A 19,410-nucleotide genomic window follows, 5' to 3' on the forward strand; every position below is an offset into this window, starting at 1 on the left:
AAATTCTAGCAAGCCCTTCCTGCCAAAGATGGAATAAATCAAATCATTAGAATGCTAATGTAGGAGATTGAGTTTATTCGACAAGTATTTACGGAGCCCTTACTACGTGCCAGGTACTCTTTAAAGGTGCTGAGAGTAGACTGCATTGGTTAAAAATGTGCAAAATTCCTTTCTTCACTGCGCTTACACTCTGGAGAAAGGATACAAGACAATAAACATAATAAATAAGCAAATTACAGAGTAATTTAGAAGGTGATAAGTATTACCTTACAATGAAATAGAGCAGTCATGAGAATGAATGGTGACAAGTCTTATCTGGAAATTCTCCAAAACCAGAAGAGGAAAAAGTAAACTTCTATCCTGGAACACTATATATACATCTCCATACATAACAAGGAAAATGTTTCTGGCTCTTTAATGTTCATGGGATTTTCAAAGGGATTTTTAAAACATGGAAGTAGTATTGAAGACTAGGAAAACTAACATTTGTAAAATATGTGCTCAGTACAGCGTTATTGAGGCAATGCGATCTCTGCTTACTGCAGGAGTAGAAGCTTCCACAGTTCCAGCACATTCCATGATTCTGGCCATACTGCCAACCACAGTGAATCTGCAAAGCCACATGGGCTGAAGAAAGGCTGCTAGGGACAGACAACGTGGAAGAATTCAAACAGTTTTGAGATTTTTTTTATTTCCATTTCCTTTTTTAAAATACAGCACCCTGTTTTTTATTGTGTCAAAGAAGGGTGAGCTCATTAAAAAGGGAAACTGAAAAAAAAANAAAAAAAAAAAAAAAAAAAAAAAAAAAAAAAAAACAGGAACACCCACATTTCCAACTCCACCTCCCTTCTCAAATTGTTCAAGATGCACACGTTTATTGTGTATCTGTAGACCTAGCTCTTTCCACAGTTATCAGAGGTTAACACAAAACTACCAAGGAGATACTTTTCCTTTAAGTTCAAATTCCATTCCAACTAAAGCAACCAAAACAACTAATGTCTAGTTTTCCTAGCTTCTGGGGAATTAGGTTCCCAGGTAAGAACTGAAAATGCAGAAAAAATGGTGTTGCCGTCCTTATTCAGAAAGTCATTATTTTCAGCAAAATGGGGCTGAGGCAGAAAATCCAGGTTGCAGGACTGGGAAAAAATGAGTGTCTGCCCCATGGGACACTTATAAATTGTTCACGATGACAGCAGCCCTTTCTAGAGGTATTAATGTCATTAGGTTGTGATAATTCTCCAGAAACCCCAACAGCCCTGCATTAAGAACATCTGGAAACTGTTCAGATGACACAAATTCCTCTGTTTCCTGCTGTTAAGGCTTCCATGATGCCTCACTGTGGCATCTACCACCACCATTTTTTGCTTTTCAAACCTCCTCCTTTCAAATCAGCAAGCGTACATAAAGTGCAAGTGAGGTTCACTCCCTCGCTGTGCTCCTAGGCTCTTTTCTTGATAGTCAGTATCACCAAATCTATCAGGTAAACCGCTGGCTGAGCAGGATGTCTGCAGGAAATTTCTAGAGTTAACAAATGAGTTCATTCTGCCAAGAGAGCATCTGAAGATCAACAGTCTTGGCAAGAAAACATGAAGTACCACACACAAGACAGGGATGTGAAGAATGCGAGAAGTAGCAGGGAGATTGTTGTCACTGAAGAGGCCATCTTTGGATCTCAACTCTTAAAGAGAATTCAGGAACCATTACCAAAATGAACAAGGCCAGCAGATTTCAGCACACGGTCAGTCTTCAGTGAGGGCAGATTCAGATTTCCCTGGGTGGGGGACAGAAAGGAGAATAGAGGTATGGAGTCACCTCTGATGAGTTTTATGTCACAAATGTCACCAAAAAGCCTCCAGTAAACACTTCCCATCTTATATAAGCTCCCGACAGAGCTTTGCAAAAGGGGTTTTCTGTGGTGTTTGAGAGGTATACAGTCCAAATGGGCTATGGGCTAGGCAATATCATACATGTTTCCTTACTGCAGGATCTCTTAGAGCCGTAATTGAACATGCTAGTGACCACTGTGACTCTTTAAGAGAGGGATAGAGGATGCAACATTTCCCACATTTCTGGGACCAGGAGTTTACCAACTTGGCAGGATTTGTGTTTTAATGTAACATATTTTGGAAAATGCTGCCTTACAATACTGGTTGGAAGGGATAGGAATAGTGCTATGTCATATTCAGTTTATATTACATGAGCCTTGCTTTTATACTGAGAGTCACGGTCTCACCCAATATGATAAATTTGCCATCGTAACTGGGTTCCATTATATTTCCTTTGCAATATGCCAAAATCATGGGCAGAATTTAATATTACATTTGACTGGTTAACATTAATAAGAAAAAGTTAACTATTTCCCATCTATCATAAACCATCATACATTCATTGGGCATTCTCAGGGGAAACCCCTTGCATTGCTTCTGATTTTTCTATGAACCCTAAGGCCAAGGTTTCAGGATAAAACCCATCAAGATATCATTACATATAAAGCTAAGCTATAACATATTGAACAGAGCATATTTAAAAATATGTAACATTGAATAAAAATCAAGGATTAACTTGATCAAAAGTCACAGAAAATTATCAAACACATACTAGTTAAATTCCTGAACTTCTTTTTAGCTTCTGCCCTTTCTTCAGCATCGAAGTACCAGACGGTCATAGCATATCTGTGAAAGATAAACAGATATAAGGAAAGAGGTTTAATGCTACTACTAAAAACACAAATGGCCAGGCACGGTGGCTCACACCTGTAATCCCAGCACTTTGGGAGGCCAAGGTGGGTGGATCACGAGGTCAGGAGTTTGAGTCCAGCCTGGCCAACATGGTGAAACCCCGTCTCAACTCAAAATACAAAAAAAAATTAGCTGGGTATAGTGGAGTACACCTGTAATCCCAGCCACTCAGGAGGCTGAGGCAGGAGAATTGCTTGAACCCAGGAGGCGGAAGTTGCGGTGAGTCAAGATCGCACCACTGCACTCCAGCCTAGGTGAGAGAACAAGATTCCATCTCAAAAGCAAAAAACAAGAAAAAAACCCACACAAATGTCCTATAAATCTCACATTGAAAGTTTTAAAGTTTTCCCTATTATTAGAAGTCTACCCTGATTTTAATTAAAATTTAACTTCTCTGGTTTTAATTCTATTTCAAAGTAATAAAACACATAAGGAATTCCAGGTATGTCCCAGGAATTATCTTGAACATTAGGAATTCAAATGATCCTGTGAACAGCTCTTCCTCTTCCACAAGGATCTCAGGCTCAAAATAAGGGAGACAGGTGATTTTGCAATAAGGCAACAGGTAAACATGACCTCTATAGAAAGGACTAGAAGGAAGTCATTCTGGTAAAGACTAGGAGACCCAAGTGGGTGGCGAGAACACAGAGAAGAGATGCCATCTGAGTGAAGCTTTGAAAAATAACTTGTGTAAATCATAGTATGTTTAAAACTCTTGGCTTGCTTTCTTTAGTTTTGGACATTGAGGCAAAGTTGCAAGTGAACAATAATAATGCCCCAGGGTTCTCCTGCATCCCCACTAACTTGCTTTATCCCATTCATTGGGTAGACTGTAATGGGAGCCATTTCATTCTTGGGTTTTTTTTTTTTTGAAGTTTCGTTTTCAAATGATTGTTAGCTACTGAAATTTCTATAGGACTTAGTTTTTTTCAAGGGTTTCTCATCAACATTTGTTAATGTTTTCCCTGTAAAGTCAGTCATCATGAGATTGGGGACTAACCAAAGACTTCTGCCACAAACAATGGGGTCTAGTTATCGAAAACCATGAAACACAAAAGATGACTTCAGCGGTAGAATTCGTTTCCTACTCATCTGGAAGACATTCCAATTTGGCAGTTAATATATAACCCTGCTTGGGGTTAAGCTGTGTGATTTTGGCAGGAGGACACATACGATCTTAATTTAATTAGGCTTGAGATGTAATCATCATCCTACCAAAACTCTCTCCTCCTGCCCTGAATGCTAGTCTCAGTACAAGCTGCTCTTCATAGCCCTCCAATGCTGCCTGGTTTATTGCTTTAACAAACGTAAATGAGAGGCAGAATTGGGAATCAAGGTTTTCTAGATTGGTTCTAAACAATACTAAGTTGTTCAGTTATTGTGAGAATCTTCATGTGCACATGATAAAGAAAAGATTAATAAAACATCCAGCTGTTGGACTATGGATGCAGCAAGCCCAAGCCAATTTCAAACCAAAAAAAGACAAAAAGGAAAAGTCAAAACCAATTATTCTTTCTTTTCTCAAGATTCTTTCTCTGCTTGCAACTAGCAGCTTATAAACTCATCCAAAGTAACCAGACAGTATTCCTGATATGGGACAGCCAAGATTCTGTAGACATAGTTCAACATTAGGTTTTTTTAAAAGGGAAAGAGAGGTAAGGGAAGGGAGGAAAGGAAGGAAGAGAAAAATACTCTTAAGAAGCTGGAATCCAGCCGGGCGCGGTGGCTCACGCCTGTAATCCCAGCACTTTGGGAGGCTGAGGCGGGTGGATCACGAGGTCAAGAGATCGAGACCATCCTGGTCAACACGGTGAAACCCCGTCTCTACTAAAACTACAAAAAATTAGCTGGGCATGGTGGCGCGTGCCTGTAATCCCAGCTACTCAGGAGGCTGAGGCAGGAGAATTGCCTGAACCCAGGAGGCGGAGGTTGCGGTGAGCCGAGATCGTGCCATTGCACTCCAGCCTGGGTAACAAGAGCAAAATTCCGTCTCAAAAAAAAAAAAAAAAAAAAAAAAAAGAAGCTGGAATCCAATATGCTTACCTAATGGAAAACAATTTGTTAACAGTACTTTCAAAGTGAGGTTAGCTTTTGTGTACTAAAGAATCCAAAGTTTCCCCTTTAATTTTTGTAGACGCCAAACAAATTTGCTATCAGCTGTGGGGTATGGTCAGTCCCCTGCATGCACATAACACAAGTTTAGAGAGTTCTCTGGAACTACAGTTTGTACAACAAGCTCCAGGATGGGAATCATGGCCCCAGCTCTTACCTGGTCGCGTAAGAAGGCTGCACTTCATGTGGGTTCCTGCGATCTGACCAGAAGAACAGGAGTCTGTCAAAAATGGGCTCCACATCTGCTATGAATGATTTCCCCTCTGGAAATATCCGCAGGATCCCGCCATGTAGCTGAAAGCCACAAAGAAGGTAGATTATTTCCTACCTCTCATGTAGTTTATCAACAACCATATTTCAGCCCCATTTAGAAATATGCCATCTGCTAACCACCACTCCAAATGCATGGTACCCCAGATTCTTACTTCAACCTCATACTTTGTACCAATTTTTTTTTGAGATCGAGTTTTGCTCTTGTTGCCAAGGCTGGAGTGCAATGGCACAATCTTGGCTCACTACAAACTCTGCCTCCTGAGTTCAAGCAATTCTCCTGCCTCAGCCTCCCAAGTAGCTGGGATTACAGGCATGTGCCACCACGCCCAGCTAATTTTGTATTTTTAGTAGAGATGGGGTTTCTCCATGTTGGTCAGGTTGATCTCAAACTCTTGACCTCAGGTGATCTGCCCACCTCAGTCTCCCAAAGCCCTGGGATTACAGGCATGATCCCAGCACTTTGGGAGGCCGAGGTGGGCAGATCCGGTATGCCCGGCCACCTTGTACCAAATTTTATTTCAGACTTGGCTAGAGATATCTCCTTATTCACCTTAAACCAAAAAAAGCATTCCCACCCCCACAGTCATAAAGCCCATGGCCATAAAATAGAGTACTATTAGATTGAATCATACAGATTTGCCAATATTTGAGTGTTTTTGACTTAAAAAAAAACAACAACAACAGGTTGGGCACGGTGACTCACATCTAGAATCCCAGCACTTTGGGAGGCCAAGGCAGGTGGATCACAAGGTCAGGAGTTCAAGACCAGCCTGGCCAAGATGGTGAAACGCCACCTGTACTAAAAACATAAAAATTAGCCAGGTGTGGTGGTGGGCGCCTGTAATCCCAGCTACTTGGAAGGATAAGGCAGAGAATTGCTTGAATCCAGGAGGCGGAGGTTGCACTGAGCCGAGATCACACCACTGCACTCTGGCCTGGCCAGCAGAGCAAGACTCCGTCTCAAAACAAAACAAACAAACAAAAAACCACAGCAATTTCACATGGTTCCATCTAGCCATCAACAACTTTCTAAGAAAGTCATCACACATAACTTCCCCTTCAATTAAAATTTACAGCTCTTCTGAACTCCCTTAGCTCCTACCTGACCTCGTTAGTTGGAAGTTACATGCTCTTTTTTCTGAACTCTCAGACCACATAATCTGTACCTTTTATGACATATATCACTCTCTTTCTTGAATTACTTTTTTTTTTTTTTTTACATGTCAACCTATTCCTACCTACTAGAATAACCGTATTAGAGTAGAATTCAAGCCTCACACATCAATGTTTCTTCATAATACAATGTCTGACACTACCAGGAACTCAAATATTTGTTGAATGATTCCAGACCTTCCAATTTATTAGTACCAATCTGATAACTTTATTCTCTTGTCTCTATCAGCACCTCTCAAGATTTTCAAGGAGGCCTAATGGATGTATTCCAGTCATGTTACCAAACAGGGAGAAGAGAAAGGCCTTTTTACTGATTCAGTGGTTTCCCAGGTTTCATTTTTCTGACTCTGGATAAAATATTATTGCTATATGACAGCCAGTATTTGCCTAATGAATGGGAAATGGAGATGCAGAAGGCTCAAAAGCCAAATAAGCTTGAAAAGTTCTCTGACTTCCCAGACTCCTAAATCATTCTTAACTTTTGGAAAGCATGCAGAGTCCAGACGAATGTCTGTAAGCGTGGAACCAGGCTTCATATCTCCATCTATCTATAAGTTCTATAATACAAAAATAAGCCACAAAAACCTTTGGCATTCACAAACCATAGTAACCCATGGCAAGCAGCCATCAGTGAGACACACCACCCCGAGGGAGAGGCCTGTGTGGGAAATCTCTCTTGGGGATGGTTTTACATCCTACAGTTCTATTTTTGTTGAACTTTCTCAATGCTGCTGCTGGGAGGGAAAAGTGTATATCCTATGTCTCCACTGAGAGTCAGAGCAACCCTGAATTAAACTGAAAAAATTCATCCTTAATCCTAACATCAAATGACCTTCCCTTCATCAACCACCCTTCCCAGAGGTAGGGTTAATAATCATCCTACCTATCCCCCTCCAAATTAACTTCATTGTTTTCATCTTAACAACTTGAGTACTAATTCCATTACTGCAGGAGGTTATGAAATGGAAATAGAAATTATTCATCTGTGGGAGACAGGGCAACTATGAACTCAATACAAACCCTCCTCTAACTTATCTGAATTCCTTTTCCTATAGTTTCTAACCCCACACTCTGCTCCCATTATTCAAAAGTACCTTGGCATCCCAATTCTTGTTCAGATAGTAGATGCAGGTGATACAGCGACCATCGCCGTTGGGGTTGTCCACATGGCGAACATAACCTGTTCCATTTCCCGGATAGCAAGCCACCATTGCCTATGGAGAAATCCCAAGTAAGCTGGTTAACAAAGCTGAAACATCCCCTCCTCCCACTGGTGAGCAGGCAAGTAACACAGTCTCCTTGGGTGCTATGTGACATTTATAGGTGGCTTCTGGCTTCTTAATTACATGTATGGTACATAAACTGGGACTCTTCTGTGTATAAGACTAATGGCCAGGTCACACCTATGGCTCTGCCCAGTGGAAAGTTCGACAATATTCCCATAGTTCTAGAACATTTTAGACAGTTTTTCTTAAAGTAACCTATCTACATGCCCTATTTGCATAACCTATTTGTATGCCCTGCCTTTCTTCCATACACCTTTTTGGAAAAGCAGCTTCTAGGTTCTCATGCTAGATCCACACAATCAGAGTCACTAGGTGTGGAGTTTAGGGATTATGACTGTTTAGCAAGTGCCCCTGCATATCACTTACGCTGTTTCAGAACAATGGCTAAAGATACTTGCAGATGCAAAGTGACAAAACCAATCACCAAAGGAGGAAAAGGTCAGGCTTACTCAATAAAATGCTTAGAATAGAAGAAAGGGAGAAAAGTCAATAGGAAGCCACACCTTAACTTGTTAGCATAGAAAACACAGAGAGATTCCTTTCAGGGAAAAAGCTATGCATGTATCTTAATATGTGTTTCTTAATTCATGTCTTCTTCCTGATGATTATCAAATCAGGTGATAATCTCAAGTTCTGTTTCTTTGTCTAAGTGCTACCTGTATCAACCAGGTAGAAGAATAGAGTAGAAAACCACACCAAAAATCCTACTGAAAATTACAGTTAGAGAAAACACACCTCTAATTGTTCCACGGAAAAATTATAACAGATTGGGGAGGTGGGGGGAGGGCAAAGTATAGAAAGTCAGTTCTTTTCTTCACAGGATACTGCCAGGTTTTAAAAACATTTTTATAGGGACGCAATATGTGCAAGAAAATATTAGAATCAGCAACATAAGATGAGGACAGGTGTTATTTTTCCTGTTCTACTCACTGATGTATTCTTAGCACCTAGGACAGTGCCTAACATACAGAAGGTGTCCATTTAAAATGTGATAAATAATGGCCTGGCGCGGTGGTTCACGTCTGTAATCCCAGCACTTTGGGAGGCCGAGGCAGGCGGATCAGAAGGTCAAGAGATTGAGACCATACTGGTCAACATGGTCTCTACTAAAAACACAAAAATTAGCTGGGCATGGTGGTGCACAGCTATAGTCCCAGCTAGCTGGGAGGCCGAGGCAGGATACTCGCTTGAACCTGGGAGGCGGAGATTGCAGTGCGCCGAGATGGTACCACTGCACTTCAGCCTGGTGACAGCGAGACTCCGTCTCTAAATAAATAAATAAACAAATAAATAAAAATAAAATGTGATAAATAAATCAATGAAGCTGGGCGCGGTGGCTCACACTTGTAATCCCAGCACTTTGGAAGGCTGAGGCAGGTAGATCACTTGAGGTCAGAAGTTTGAAACCAGCCTGACCAACATGGAGAAACCCCATCTCTACTAAAAACACAAAATTAGCCAGGTGTGGTGGGGCATGCCTGTAATTTCAAATACTTGGGAGGCTGAGGCAGGAGAATTGCTTGAACCCAGGAGGTGGAGGCTGCGGTGAGCCAAGATCACGCCATTGCACTCCAGCCTGTGCAACAAGAGTGAAACTCCATCTCAAAGAATTAAAAAATTAAAAAATTAAAAAAATAAATCAATGAAATAGTGAATGGTTTTTTCTCTAAAGAGTAAGTTCACATTTTACCTAGATCAATAGCTATTTCTGTCATTTAATAAGACCTATCTTCAAACATCCATGTAAGGATCCAGGCCATGTATTTCCGGATAAGTGGCAGTGTTGCTTCATTGGTAAAATGACCATTTGAGTAGAGCCCCAAACTAACGGGCTAGTGGTTCGATGAATCAACTTCAACGCGGCTACTGAGTCACTCCAATAGTAGCATGAAAACATGAAACTAGGCATCACACACCTTGCATACCAGATCAATAATAAGGCTGAATGGTAACTTGACTTTACAATTATTTTAAAGCTTAAATCACCATCCCTCTCAAACTTCATATCCTCATGCAGCGAACAATCCCCACATCCTGCCTTTGAACATCAAAAGGTCAATGTGATGTCATCCTCAGAGCTCAAGTTAGGCTGTTAGAAGGTGAAACTGTGAGGCAACGTCGGTCATAAAGATTTAGCAAATGATGGTACCACTAAGCAAAGCATGGCTTGAGGAAGGGTGATTGGTAGCGAACAGAACTGATGAGTCTAGCAAGAGAAAAAGAGCTAAATAAAGTCACCTATAATGACTGAAGAATTACTCACCCCTGGAATCAGCTATTAGGATTCTAAGAGCCACCACTGAGCCAATAATGAAAGTCACTTAAGCCACAGACAATTACAGGCTGGATTCCCTACTGTCTCAAGCTCCCCCTACTGTGTGTGTCTGAAAAGAAAAAGTACGCCATCAATGCTATAATCTTACATGCTTCAACAGCTCTTCTCTAAGGGGAAAGGTTGGTCAGTGGTCTTGATGCCCGCCATAGTTCACTCTGCAACTGTGATCCCAGGCTGTCTATTTCCTATAAAGAGGGGATTGGGTTACACAGCTGTCAAAGGTCCAAGAAGATCTAAGACTTGAATCTAAGTAAGCAGCAACCCTTGAAAAAGCAACCCAGTTCTTCAGGTCATTAAGGAGGTTTCTCTGCCTCAGAACTCAGCTCAGATTAAAATATTGAAAAAAAGATGGATACAAACTCACGAAAGTACATCCTCTACTAAGAGCTGCATCTATAAAACACACAGAGACAAAGAGCCAATTCCAGAGGACTTCCTATTAGGACAAAACCCCTACATGTCAGCAAAGTGTCTGACTGCTTAAGGGGAGGAACAGAGATAATTTTTCTGGCCAGAGTGAATATTCACCCTCTCTCCTGGTTCCAGAAACCACACGCATCAAGTTGGAAACAATGGAAGGAAATCATTTTCTAGCAGTGGGCCAGTTGAGGCTACATTTGGCAGATTTTATCAGTGTGTTCTCTGGATGAGTGGGTCTTTGCTTGGGCACATTCCCAACTGTTTGCTCTTCTTTGACAGGGTCTAAAACCGTGAGGCTAAGGATGCACAAGAAGCAAGCCTGACTTCAATAACTAGCCATTCACTTCTGTGCCAATCTGTGCACGGGGCAGTCACAAACTCCGGAAGCAGATCAGTCCAACTGAGTTGCTATCTAAACCTCATCAAGCCGGGGAAGGGATTTAGAGTGTTTAACAGAGGAGAAACCTTCAAAGCTTTATTGTTAAAAGAACGGGCCACAGTAACTTAATGATCATATAACAAACATGCCAAGCAATAAACTGACACATATCAAGAGGACGCCTTCTTTAGTACAGGCTTTTTATTTATTTGAACTTCCAGACTGGATTAATATTTGAAATTTACAGAAGTTTAACAACACATTAGTGTCACCTACAGCAGCACACACAGTATAGTCCTATAGGTCTATTCTTGGATATGCAGATAAATCCACGTGTTCACTTACATGTTCACCATTCCCTCCACTGACATTATATAGTGTACCCAAGCCACCCCACACCATCCCCATTCCCAGAGGCCTCTCCTTTGCTCTGTAGCAATAGGAAATTAGTGGAGAGGTGAATCAGGCGGTCCCAGGCTGGCGCTACACTAGAATATGTGTTCTAGACACATATGCAGCCATGTTCAGATAAGAAATGTAGGCTGGGCACAGTGGCTCACACTTGTAATCCCAGCACTTTGGGAGGCTGAAGCAAGTGAATCACATGGTTAAGAGATCGAGACCATCCTGGCCAACATGGTGAAACCCCATCCCTACTAACAATACAAAAATTAGCCAGGTGTGGTGGTGTGCACCTGTAGTTCCAACTACTAGGGAGGCTGAGACAGGAGAATCGCTTGAACCCAGGAGGTGTAGGTTGCAGTGAGCCAAGATTGTGCCATTGCACTCCAGCTTGGTAACAGAGACTCCATCTCAAGAAAGGAAATGTGTATGTATTCTTTAAAGATAAACACAGATACATAGAACCATAACAGTTCAAACCCAATATAAAAATGTGCTCCCAAAATGCCTCAGTGAAAAAGAAGACAATGGTTCTGTTAAGAGTTACTGGTGGCCGGGCTAGGTGGCACATGCCTGTAATCCCAGCACTTTTGGAGGCCAAGGTGAGAGGATCACAAGGTCAGGAGATAGAAACCATCCTGGCCATGGTGAAACCTCGTCTCTACTAAAATAGAAAAAAATAGCAGAGCGTGGTGAAATGTGCCTGTAGTCCCAGCTACTCAGGAGGCTGAGGCAGGAGAATTGCTTCAACCTAGGAGATGGAGGCTGCAGTGGGCCGAGATCGCACCACTAAGCTCCAGCCTGGCGACAGAGCAAGACTCTGTCTCCAAAAAAAAAAAAAAAAAGGTACAGGTGAGCTGACTTCATAAAAAAACCTATCTCATCAAGCCTAAAGGTAAAGCTGAAAAATAAAAGTCCACCGTTTTCATTCCAATACCTAAACAGAATGCTCTTGCATGCCATCAACTGCAGCTTGATTGCATTTAAAAACGATTTCAAAAACGGCATCAGCAACCTCCACCATCCCCTCAGCAACGACGATCATTTTTTCAGACTCACAGGTGAGAAGGGGGTACAACCATCCTGTGGTTAGGCTTACCACTTCTCTACTAACAGTTACCAAGTGTATTTTCATACAAATGTATTTTACATTGCTCATGATTTTGGAGACAGATTCGCTAGTATGACTCAGTCTTGAACAAGTTATAATAAAGTGGCATTTTATGCAAGATTTAACTCAGCAAATTCAAATATTAATTACGTCTCATTTTATTTGCAAAATTTGCAATAAATGAAAATCCATTGTTTAGGATTTGTTGAGAAGAGCATGATTTCAAAACTATCTGGTTGGAGGAGCTTTAAACTAGTACTCTGATCTACCCACAAATGCTAGATCCCCTCTTGCTGCTAAGGAGAAATACCAGCCAACCTTTTTAAGGATTCATTTTGAATTAAGCATGGTCTTGAGCAAAGCGTACTTTGAATAAAATGCAACCTAAGTATGAGATAATCTGCATTTAACTTATTTACACCCTGATTTGTTCATCTGTAAAATGGGTTTATAAAGACTGAAGGAGATAATCCATGCAAAATCCTTAGTGCACAGCCCGGCACACACTAAATGCTTAATAAATGTTAGCTTTTTGTTTTTTGGTTTTTTTTTTGAGACACAGTTTCGCTCTTGTTGCCCAGGCTGGAGTGCAATGGCACAATCTCGGCTCATCGCAACCTCTGCTTCCCGGGTTCAAGTGATTCTCCTGCCTCAGCCTCCCCAGTAACTGGGATTACAGTCATGTGCCACCATGCCCAGCTAATTTTGTATTTTGAGTAGAGATGGGGTTTCTCCATGTTGGTCAGGCTGGTCTTGAACGCCCGACCTCAGGTGATCTCCCCACTGTCGCCTCCCAAAGTGCTGGGATTACAGGTGTGAGCCACCACACCTGGCCAATGTTAGCTATTTTTAAAGATGATGTGGCATGTTTGTCTTCTGACTGGAGCTGCAGAATGTCTCTTCTTCAGAGATCCAATTTTACTTAAGTGTTTGTAGTTTATCTGCGACTGGCAAAATAGCTTTCGACGTTTGCCAGTAACAAATGATTGAAGCCAATCAGGGATACATGAGTCATGTGTGTGTTATGCCACCTACACTGGGGGGACTTGCTGTTATTTTCAGTGAGAGTAAATCTTCAGATTTTATGAGAGTAGCAGGCAGTCAGATTTTTATGTAAACTCTCCTAAATATTGTTGATCCCAATTTTTTAATCAGGGCTATAAATAAATACACACACACACACACACACACACACACACACACGCGTGCACATACACATCAGGCTATATTTTGAGATCACTGTGTGAGGCCTTCCAAGAAGTAAAGCTACTTTGAGACAGCTCCTGAATGGGCACTTTCCCCATTTCTTTCCACCAGACTCAAACACATCCTGTCCAAAAACAATGCCTCATCCTTAATGTCATCCGCATTCTAATTGCATCCTCACACCTCCCTCCATCAAGTCCTTCCCCCATGTCCACCCAGTGCAGAGCCACAGAGACCCAGGATCCTTCCCTTCTCTACCATAAGGCACAATGACTCAGACAACTAGTTGTGTAAAGAGTTGGGGGCCGGATGCAGCGGCTCACGCCTGTAATCCCAGCACTTTGGGAGGCCGAGGCCAGAGCATCACAAGGTCAGGAGTTCGAGACCAGTCTGATTAACGTGGTGAAACCCCATCTCTACTAAAAACAAAAAATTAGCTGGATGTGGTGGCGCACACCTGTAATCCCAGCTACTCAAGAGACTGAGGCAGGAGAATCACTTGAACCTGGGAGGTGGAGGTTGCAGTGGACCGGGATCGCGCCACTGCACTCCAGCCTAGGCAACAGAGAGAGACTCCATCTCAAAAAGTAATAATAAAATAATTTTTTAAAAAAATTCAGAAGGTCAAATATTAAGCTACTCAGAAAAAAAAAAAAGGAGAAAAAAAAAAGAGTTGGGAAGAAATACATGAGACCATGTACCTTCTTCTGCTTGGAAAAACAGTCAAGCAGCTCATCACAATGTAGAATGCGATAGCTGAGGTTTTCTGGCCAGAAATGGGTCTCATTTATATTCGGGTAACAACAGCCTAGGTGACAAACTTGCCAATGTTTTAGTCAGCTGTGGATAGAGGAGCTGAAGGCTACACTTCCAGGGCTGTTTTTCTGGTGGTTTATGTTCAGCACATATTTTAACACACACCTTGACTGTAGCCAGTGAGTGGGGCATCCTCATGACTGCATACTTTAGGTCCCGCCTTCATCAAGGCACCCTGCTAAGTAGGGGCCCCACTTGGTGATTCATCTGAGGGAGGGGAAAGGGGATTAGCCACCACAACAAAGGCACTACATGTGCTAGCAGCAGCTCTAAAAACCGAAATTCTCCTATTTAAAAAGAAAGAAAAACCAAAAAAACCTTTAGGTATGCAAACTCCTATATGCAGGCTATTGAAGGAAGGAGTGAGAAAACCTGAGACATGCTCTTTACAAATTAAAAAAAAAAACCCTAATGACAGATTAAGCCGAAATGTCCAATTCCATTATTTTCCACTTGGCTCTGACAAGGAGTGAGAGAAAACAACTCAAAAAATCATTTGCAACTTAAATCTGGAGGATGTGAAAAGCAAACTCCTTCGATCATCTCCCTTGTTCAGGGATATGTGATCTTCAAGGAAATTTTGTGGGATCTACTGTTGTCAAGCAAATTCAATTCCTACCGAACAATGTTCACAAGGCCTCTTTACAAGACTATGGCAACTATGCAAAGCTTTCTCCAAGCTTTAAGAAAATGTCAATGACACAAAGTTCACACTTGCCGCCAGCTGGTCTTCTCCTTTATACAGAATGAACAAAAAGGTCTCAATGTGATGATGAAGCAGCGCTAACTTCTAAGCATTCAAAGTGCTTCAGAATTTTTATGCATTCAAACTTCACCTAGACAAGCATGAAGAAAACAGTTGTAGATAACATAAGCTCTTAGAACAGGAGGAAATTTTGTCAAAGCCATCATCAGTTATCTTGGCATCTCGCTGGTTATCTGTGTCGTTGGTTAAGAGCAAGCCTAGCTACTTGCAATTCTGTTTCCTGTCTTCTAGTGCCTCTAGTTAGAGACTGATGTAACAAAACGAGGGGGAAAGAAAAAATACACTTTTGGTGGGCTGTATGTAACACGAGCTGGAAACACATCCAGCCACCACGTTCGCCCTCCCAAAGCCTCAGCATCGCACTGGACCATTTGGAAGATTCAGAATACCAGACAAATACCTGTCAGGTAGGTAATCCTTTCAATAAACCCAGAATTATTCATGAAAATGTTTTTTACTACTCTCTTTCCACAACACAGACTACTTCTGCCTTTGTCTTTTGCACCCCAAATCCACACTAAAAATAATTCCTCTCGCAGAACCTACTTACCCAGAACACTGCTACACATCACCTCACCTCCCAAGGTGGAGCAACAGTCATCATGCACCTACACCTGAATTTTCTAATACTGTGGAAACTTCAGAACTTCTGAAAATAAAAAAATAAGAAGTAATAACCAACTCTCGGTTGCTTTAATGAAAAGTGGGTCTGCCCAAACCCTCCTGGTCAGGGGAGAGCACTGTGCCCGAGTAGCAGAGAATTTACCATCCTCACTTTAAAACCTGTCCTCAGATGAACTTGGTCCTAGCTTCAGGGCCATCAACTACCCAGACTCTGGAAGCAGCGATCTCCGTGATGATAGCTCTACCCGGCACAATAGCCCTTTGAGATTCTTACATTAAAAGGATGTAAGAAATATGCACGCACACAGACGTCTGCACAGAATCCCAGGAGGTTCAAAGGCCTCTAAAGTCGAGCTGTGCTGGGTCGAGATTCTACTCCAGGAGACCTGCACTTCACCCAGGACCTTCCGAGTGAATCGCCCTCCCCCAGGAAGCCACTGAAAGGCTCAGAGGCCAGGAATTTAAGAGACTATTGTCATTCCTTTCTGCGTTGTGGTTTAATTCTTCTCCTTGGAGGGGATTCAGCCAGATCCCATGCAATTAGGCACAGTAAACAGGCCCGGCAACATGGCCATACTCATACAGGGTGTTTGAGTTTGGGCAGGCCGCCCTTCCCGTGGAGGACTGGCTCTAAGCCAGCCGGGTGATGGCTGAGTGACAGGGCTACGTGCGCTGCGTGAGGGTGGCAGCCAGCCCACACCCGAGCACACCGCCAGGCAGCCTGAGCTGGGAACTGACACTGGGAACCATCCCCCTCCCCCATCACTACCCCAGTCACCAGAGAAATGTTTCAACAGGGTTTCCTCACAATTATAAAATCAGCAAGTCAGTCTAGCCCAGGGATCAGGACATCAAGAAGCATTTAACCATTTCCTTTCTGATGCCTTTCCCCAAATATTAACAGCTGCTGTTTCCTGAGAACTCTTATAGCCGGGTGGCATTTTGCACATATCTTGTTTAATTTCCTGGTTACTGGGAAGGTGAGCAGCAGTGTGTGCCCTGAGTCACACTGCTCACAAGTCCTCGGTAGAAGTCATGAACCCTAGAAGTTACCCTATGGACCTAGAAGCTATCACAGGTGTATCTATAGAGAAACATAATATTCAACTTCGTTTGATATGAAAACAGCCTTATCAGAACAATAAAACATCACCTATGGCTCTCTAAAGGCTTTGCACATAACAGAGACAAGGAATACTTGTGATTGCAGGCCCATCTGAGAATGGAATATGGCTCTCTTCAAGTTTTCATCTGAACTTAATCCTAAAATACTTAAAAGAATCCTTGATAATGCAAAACAATTGGTAAGACAAGACTTTATTAATGGATAATGTATGAAAAAATATCGTTACCAATCAAAACATGTCATGAAAAATGCCTTGAAGCAATCATCTTAAAACAGGAGAAACCTACATTTGCATTTCAGCACTTGGAACAGATCTGCTGAATGAAAGAAATGACACACAGCAAGTCAGCGCAGATTAGAACTCATAAAATTCAGTAGCTATATTTATTTACTAAACAAACATTTGTATAGTGCTGTGTGCCTGACACTGTTCTGTGTGCTTCACACATCTGACCTTCTTCACTCTTCCTACAATCCGATGAGGTAGGAACATTATCTCCATTTTACAGATGAGGAAATGCAGGAATAGGGAGCTTGGGTAACTTGCCTTTTTGACCCAATTAGTCTGGCTAAAGAGTGTGAGGTCGTAAAGTCACGCTTTACCAAGGCAGTTTATCTAATGGCTGACATTAATGAATTCACCCCCACCTCATTTTTGAAGGTACTAAGATCTTTGGTTCTACCTGAAATATTTGACTCCACCTACCTCATCCTTGCCTATCACCCTTCCAGCGTGATAGAAAAATCATAAAATACAAAAAATTTCAAGAATATTTTTAAAAAGAGTTTGCTTGGTATTCAGTCTGTGAACTCACAGATCCAAAGGGGGAATTTTAAAAAGACAAGAGGCCAAGGAAATTGACCCTAGTTGTCCAAGTTGTCTTGTCTTTTGCTTTGGTTACTCCCAGTGCACGGCCAACCTAAAGCCCACCATAAAATCTCCGTAGCCCCTGCAGGGCCCACGTGGGCCTCAAATGCAGTTATCTTGCCAAAGGCCAGACATTCACCTCCATTCACCATAACAGAAGGGAACTGGTTCCAAAATTTGCTTCAATTCTAGTTCTGGAAAATTTAATTTGTTGATACAAATAATAGAGAGGTTATAAACGTGTGTGTTTTAACATGTTGATTTTTCTCAAAGATTTCCCAAACGAACTAAAAATCTGGTTGTTGTTGTTTTTGTTTTAGCAATAAATAATTAAAGTCTGATCAACTGACCTCTGACTTTCTTGTTAGCAGGGAAACTGTAGGACGATACGCCACCATCCCTATTTAATCTCCTCTTAATGCATTAACTTTACTCAGTAGTTCTCAAACTTTAGCATGTGTGCAATCACCTGGAGAACCCGTGAGTTTCTAACTCAGGAGGTTTGGGGAGAAACTAAAGATTTTGCATTTACAGCAAGTTCCCAGATAACGGTGATGCTTCTTATCCAGGGACCACAGAGAAGCACAGCCATTATAAGGCAAAGTCAAGAGTTTTTGTGCAATGCCTCACCCTAAATGATAAAGGTAAAGAGGAATTAGTCAACTGCACTAGTTAATTTGGGGAACAGAAAGTGGATGGGTAGAGCAGTAATGAGAATTACTACAGCAGTTTCTGGCACCAGCTTTGCAGTGTCATTCATGAAGCTGGCAGGAAAGTTTCCAATCGTAACTTTCTAGCATTGCTGTTTTGTGTTGGGCTCTGCCTCTGAGGATTACTGTCATATCAGTGCCGGGGTTTGACTGTTGGTACGCGTCTACTCTCTCCAGGAATCAAATAAGAGGCACTGAAAGCAACTATTTTCCCTCTCGCATGGAAATGCAGTCTCAATTTTAATTCCTTATTCTAAAGGTCGAGATATAGTTTTATTGTGCCTATGTTATAGATGGTGAAGGTCGGCTCAGAGAAATGACTTACCCAAGATCATAGGAAGATGAAATAAAATCTGAAGTGTCCATCCTACTGTCAAGTGGTAGGTGCTGACCAAATTGAAGCTCAGAACTGAAACAAATATCTAACTCATCCATAAAGAAGTGGAAATTGAGGACCATGAAACTTAGCAGGGGCTGAGCTAGGACCAGAACCTGGGGCCCTAAGGTTTTTGATTTTTTGTTTTTATTTAAGCACGGAGACTACACGATTAGAATTGGGACTACTACACTCTAGCAAAAGTACGTAAAATAGATTACAGGGAGAATGAGAACCAAATGGCCCTGGCTTCTCTCTGATCCAGACCTGTATGTATGAGCTGCCAGGATCCAGGTATGACTCAGGTATTTCCAGGGTAAAGCCTAGAATTTTGAAACTGAGGAAAAAAAAAGAAAAAAAGAAACTTACAAAGTTAAGGTCCTCCTTTGAGATGGTCTCACATATCATGTCACTCTAATAAAATATTTAAATACTTAGGTATCAAATTAGAGACCAAACTGTAGCCACCCATCTTCCCCCTTCATTTCCCCCCACTCCCCTCCCCACCCCCCAAAAAAATTTTAGGTTTTTTTTAACACCCAAATATCCGTTGAAATCAAAGTTCCTTTTGAAGATGAAATTAGGCCAACAAGCACCTATGAAGTATAAGAAACTGTTCTAGGCACTAAAAGTATAAGCTTAACAGTCTCTGCATTCAACGAATGTCTAAGCACACAGTGGGCAGCAAA

The 19,410-nt window shown here is 41.8% G+C and overlaps 1 protein-coding gene across 2 annotated transcripts in view; it reads right to left on the bottom strand.

Moving 5' to 3' along the window:
• Nucleotides 1-855: 855 nt before the first annotated feature.
• The window catches only part of EGLN3 (egl-9 family hypoxia inducible factor 3), a 28,543-nt gene continuing 9,988 nt past the window's right edge, over nt 856-19,410 (bottom strand). Inside the window, exons 2-5 of one of the 2 annotated variants that reach the window (XM_017526777.2) lie at nt 7,391-7,510; nt 5,008-5,144; nt 2,599-2,672; nt 856-1,771 (exon numbers count right to left, since the gene is read on the bottom strand). In XM_017526777.2, the coding sequence (XP_017382266.1) occupies nt 1,740-1,771; nt 2,599-2,672; nt 5,008-5,144; nt 7,391-7,510 (363 nt within the window). In that variant the 3' untranslated portion in view covers nt 856-1,739. The remainder of the gene's footprint in view (nt 1,772-2,598; nt 2,673-5,007; nt 5,145-7,390; nt 7,511-19,410) is intronic. The other variant, XM_017526778.2, reaches the window with a different exon arrangement.

This window comes from Cebus imitator, unplaced genomic scaffold (genome assembly GCF_001604975.1).
Source record: "Cebus imitator isolate Cc_AM_T3 unplaced genomic scaffold, Cebus_imitator-1.0 Scaffold44, whole genome shotgun sequence".
NCBI classification, from domain to species: Eukaryota; Metazoa; Chordata; class Mammalia; order Primates; family Cebidae; genus Cebus; species Cebus imitator.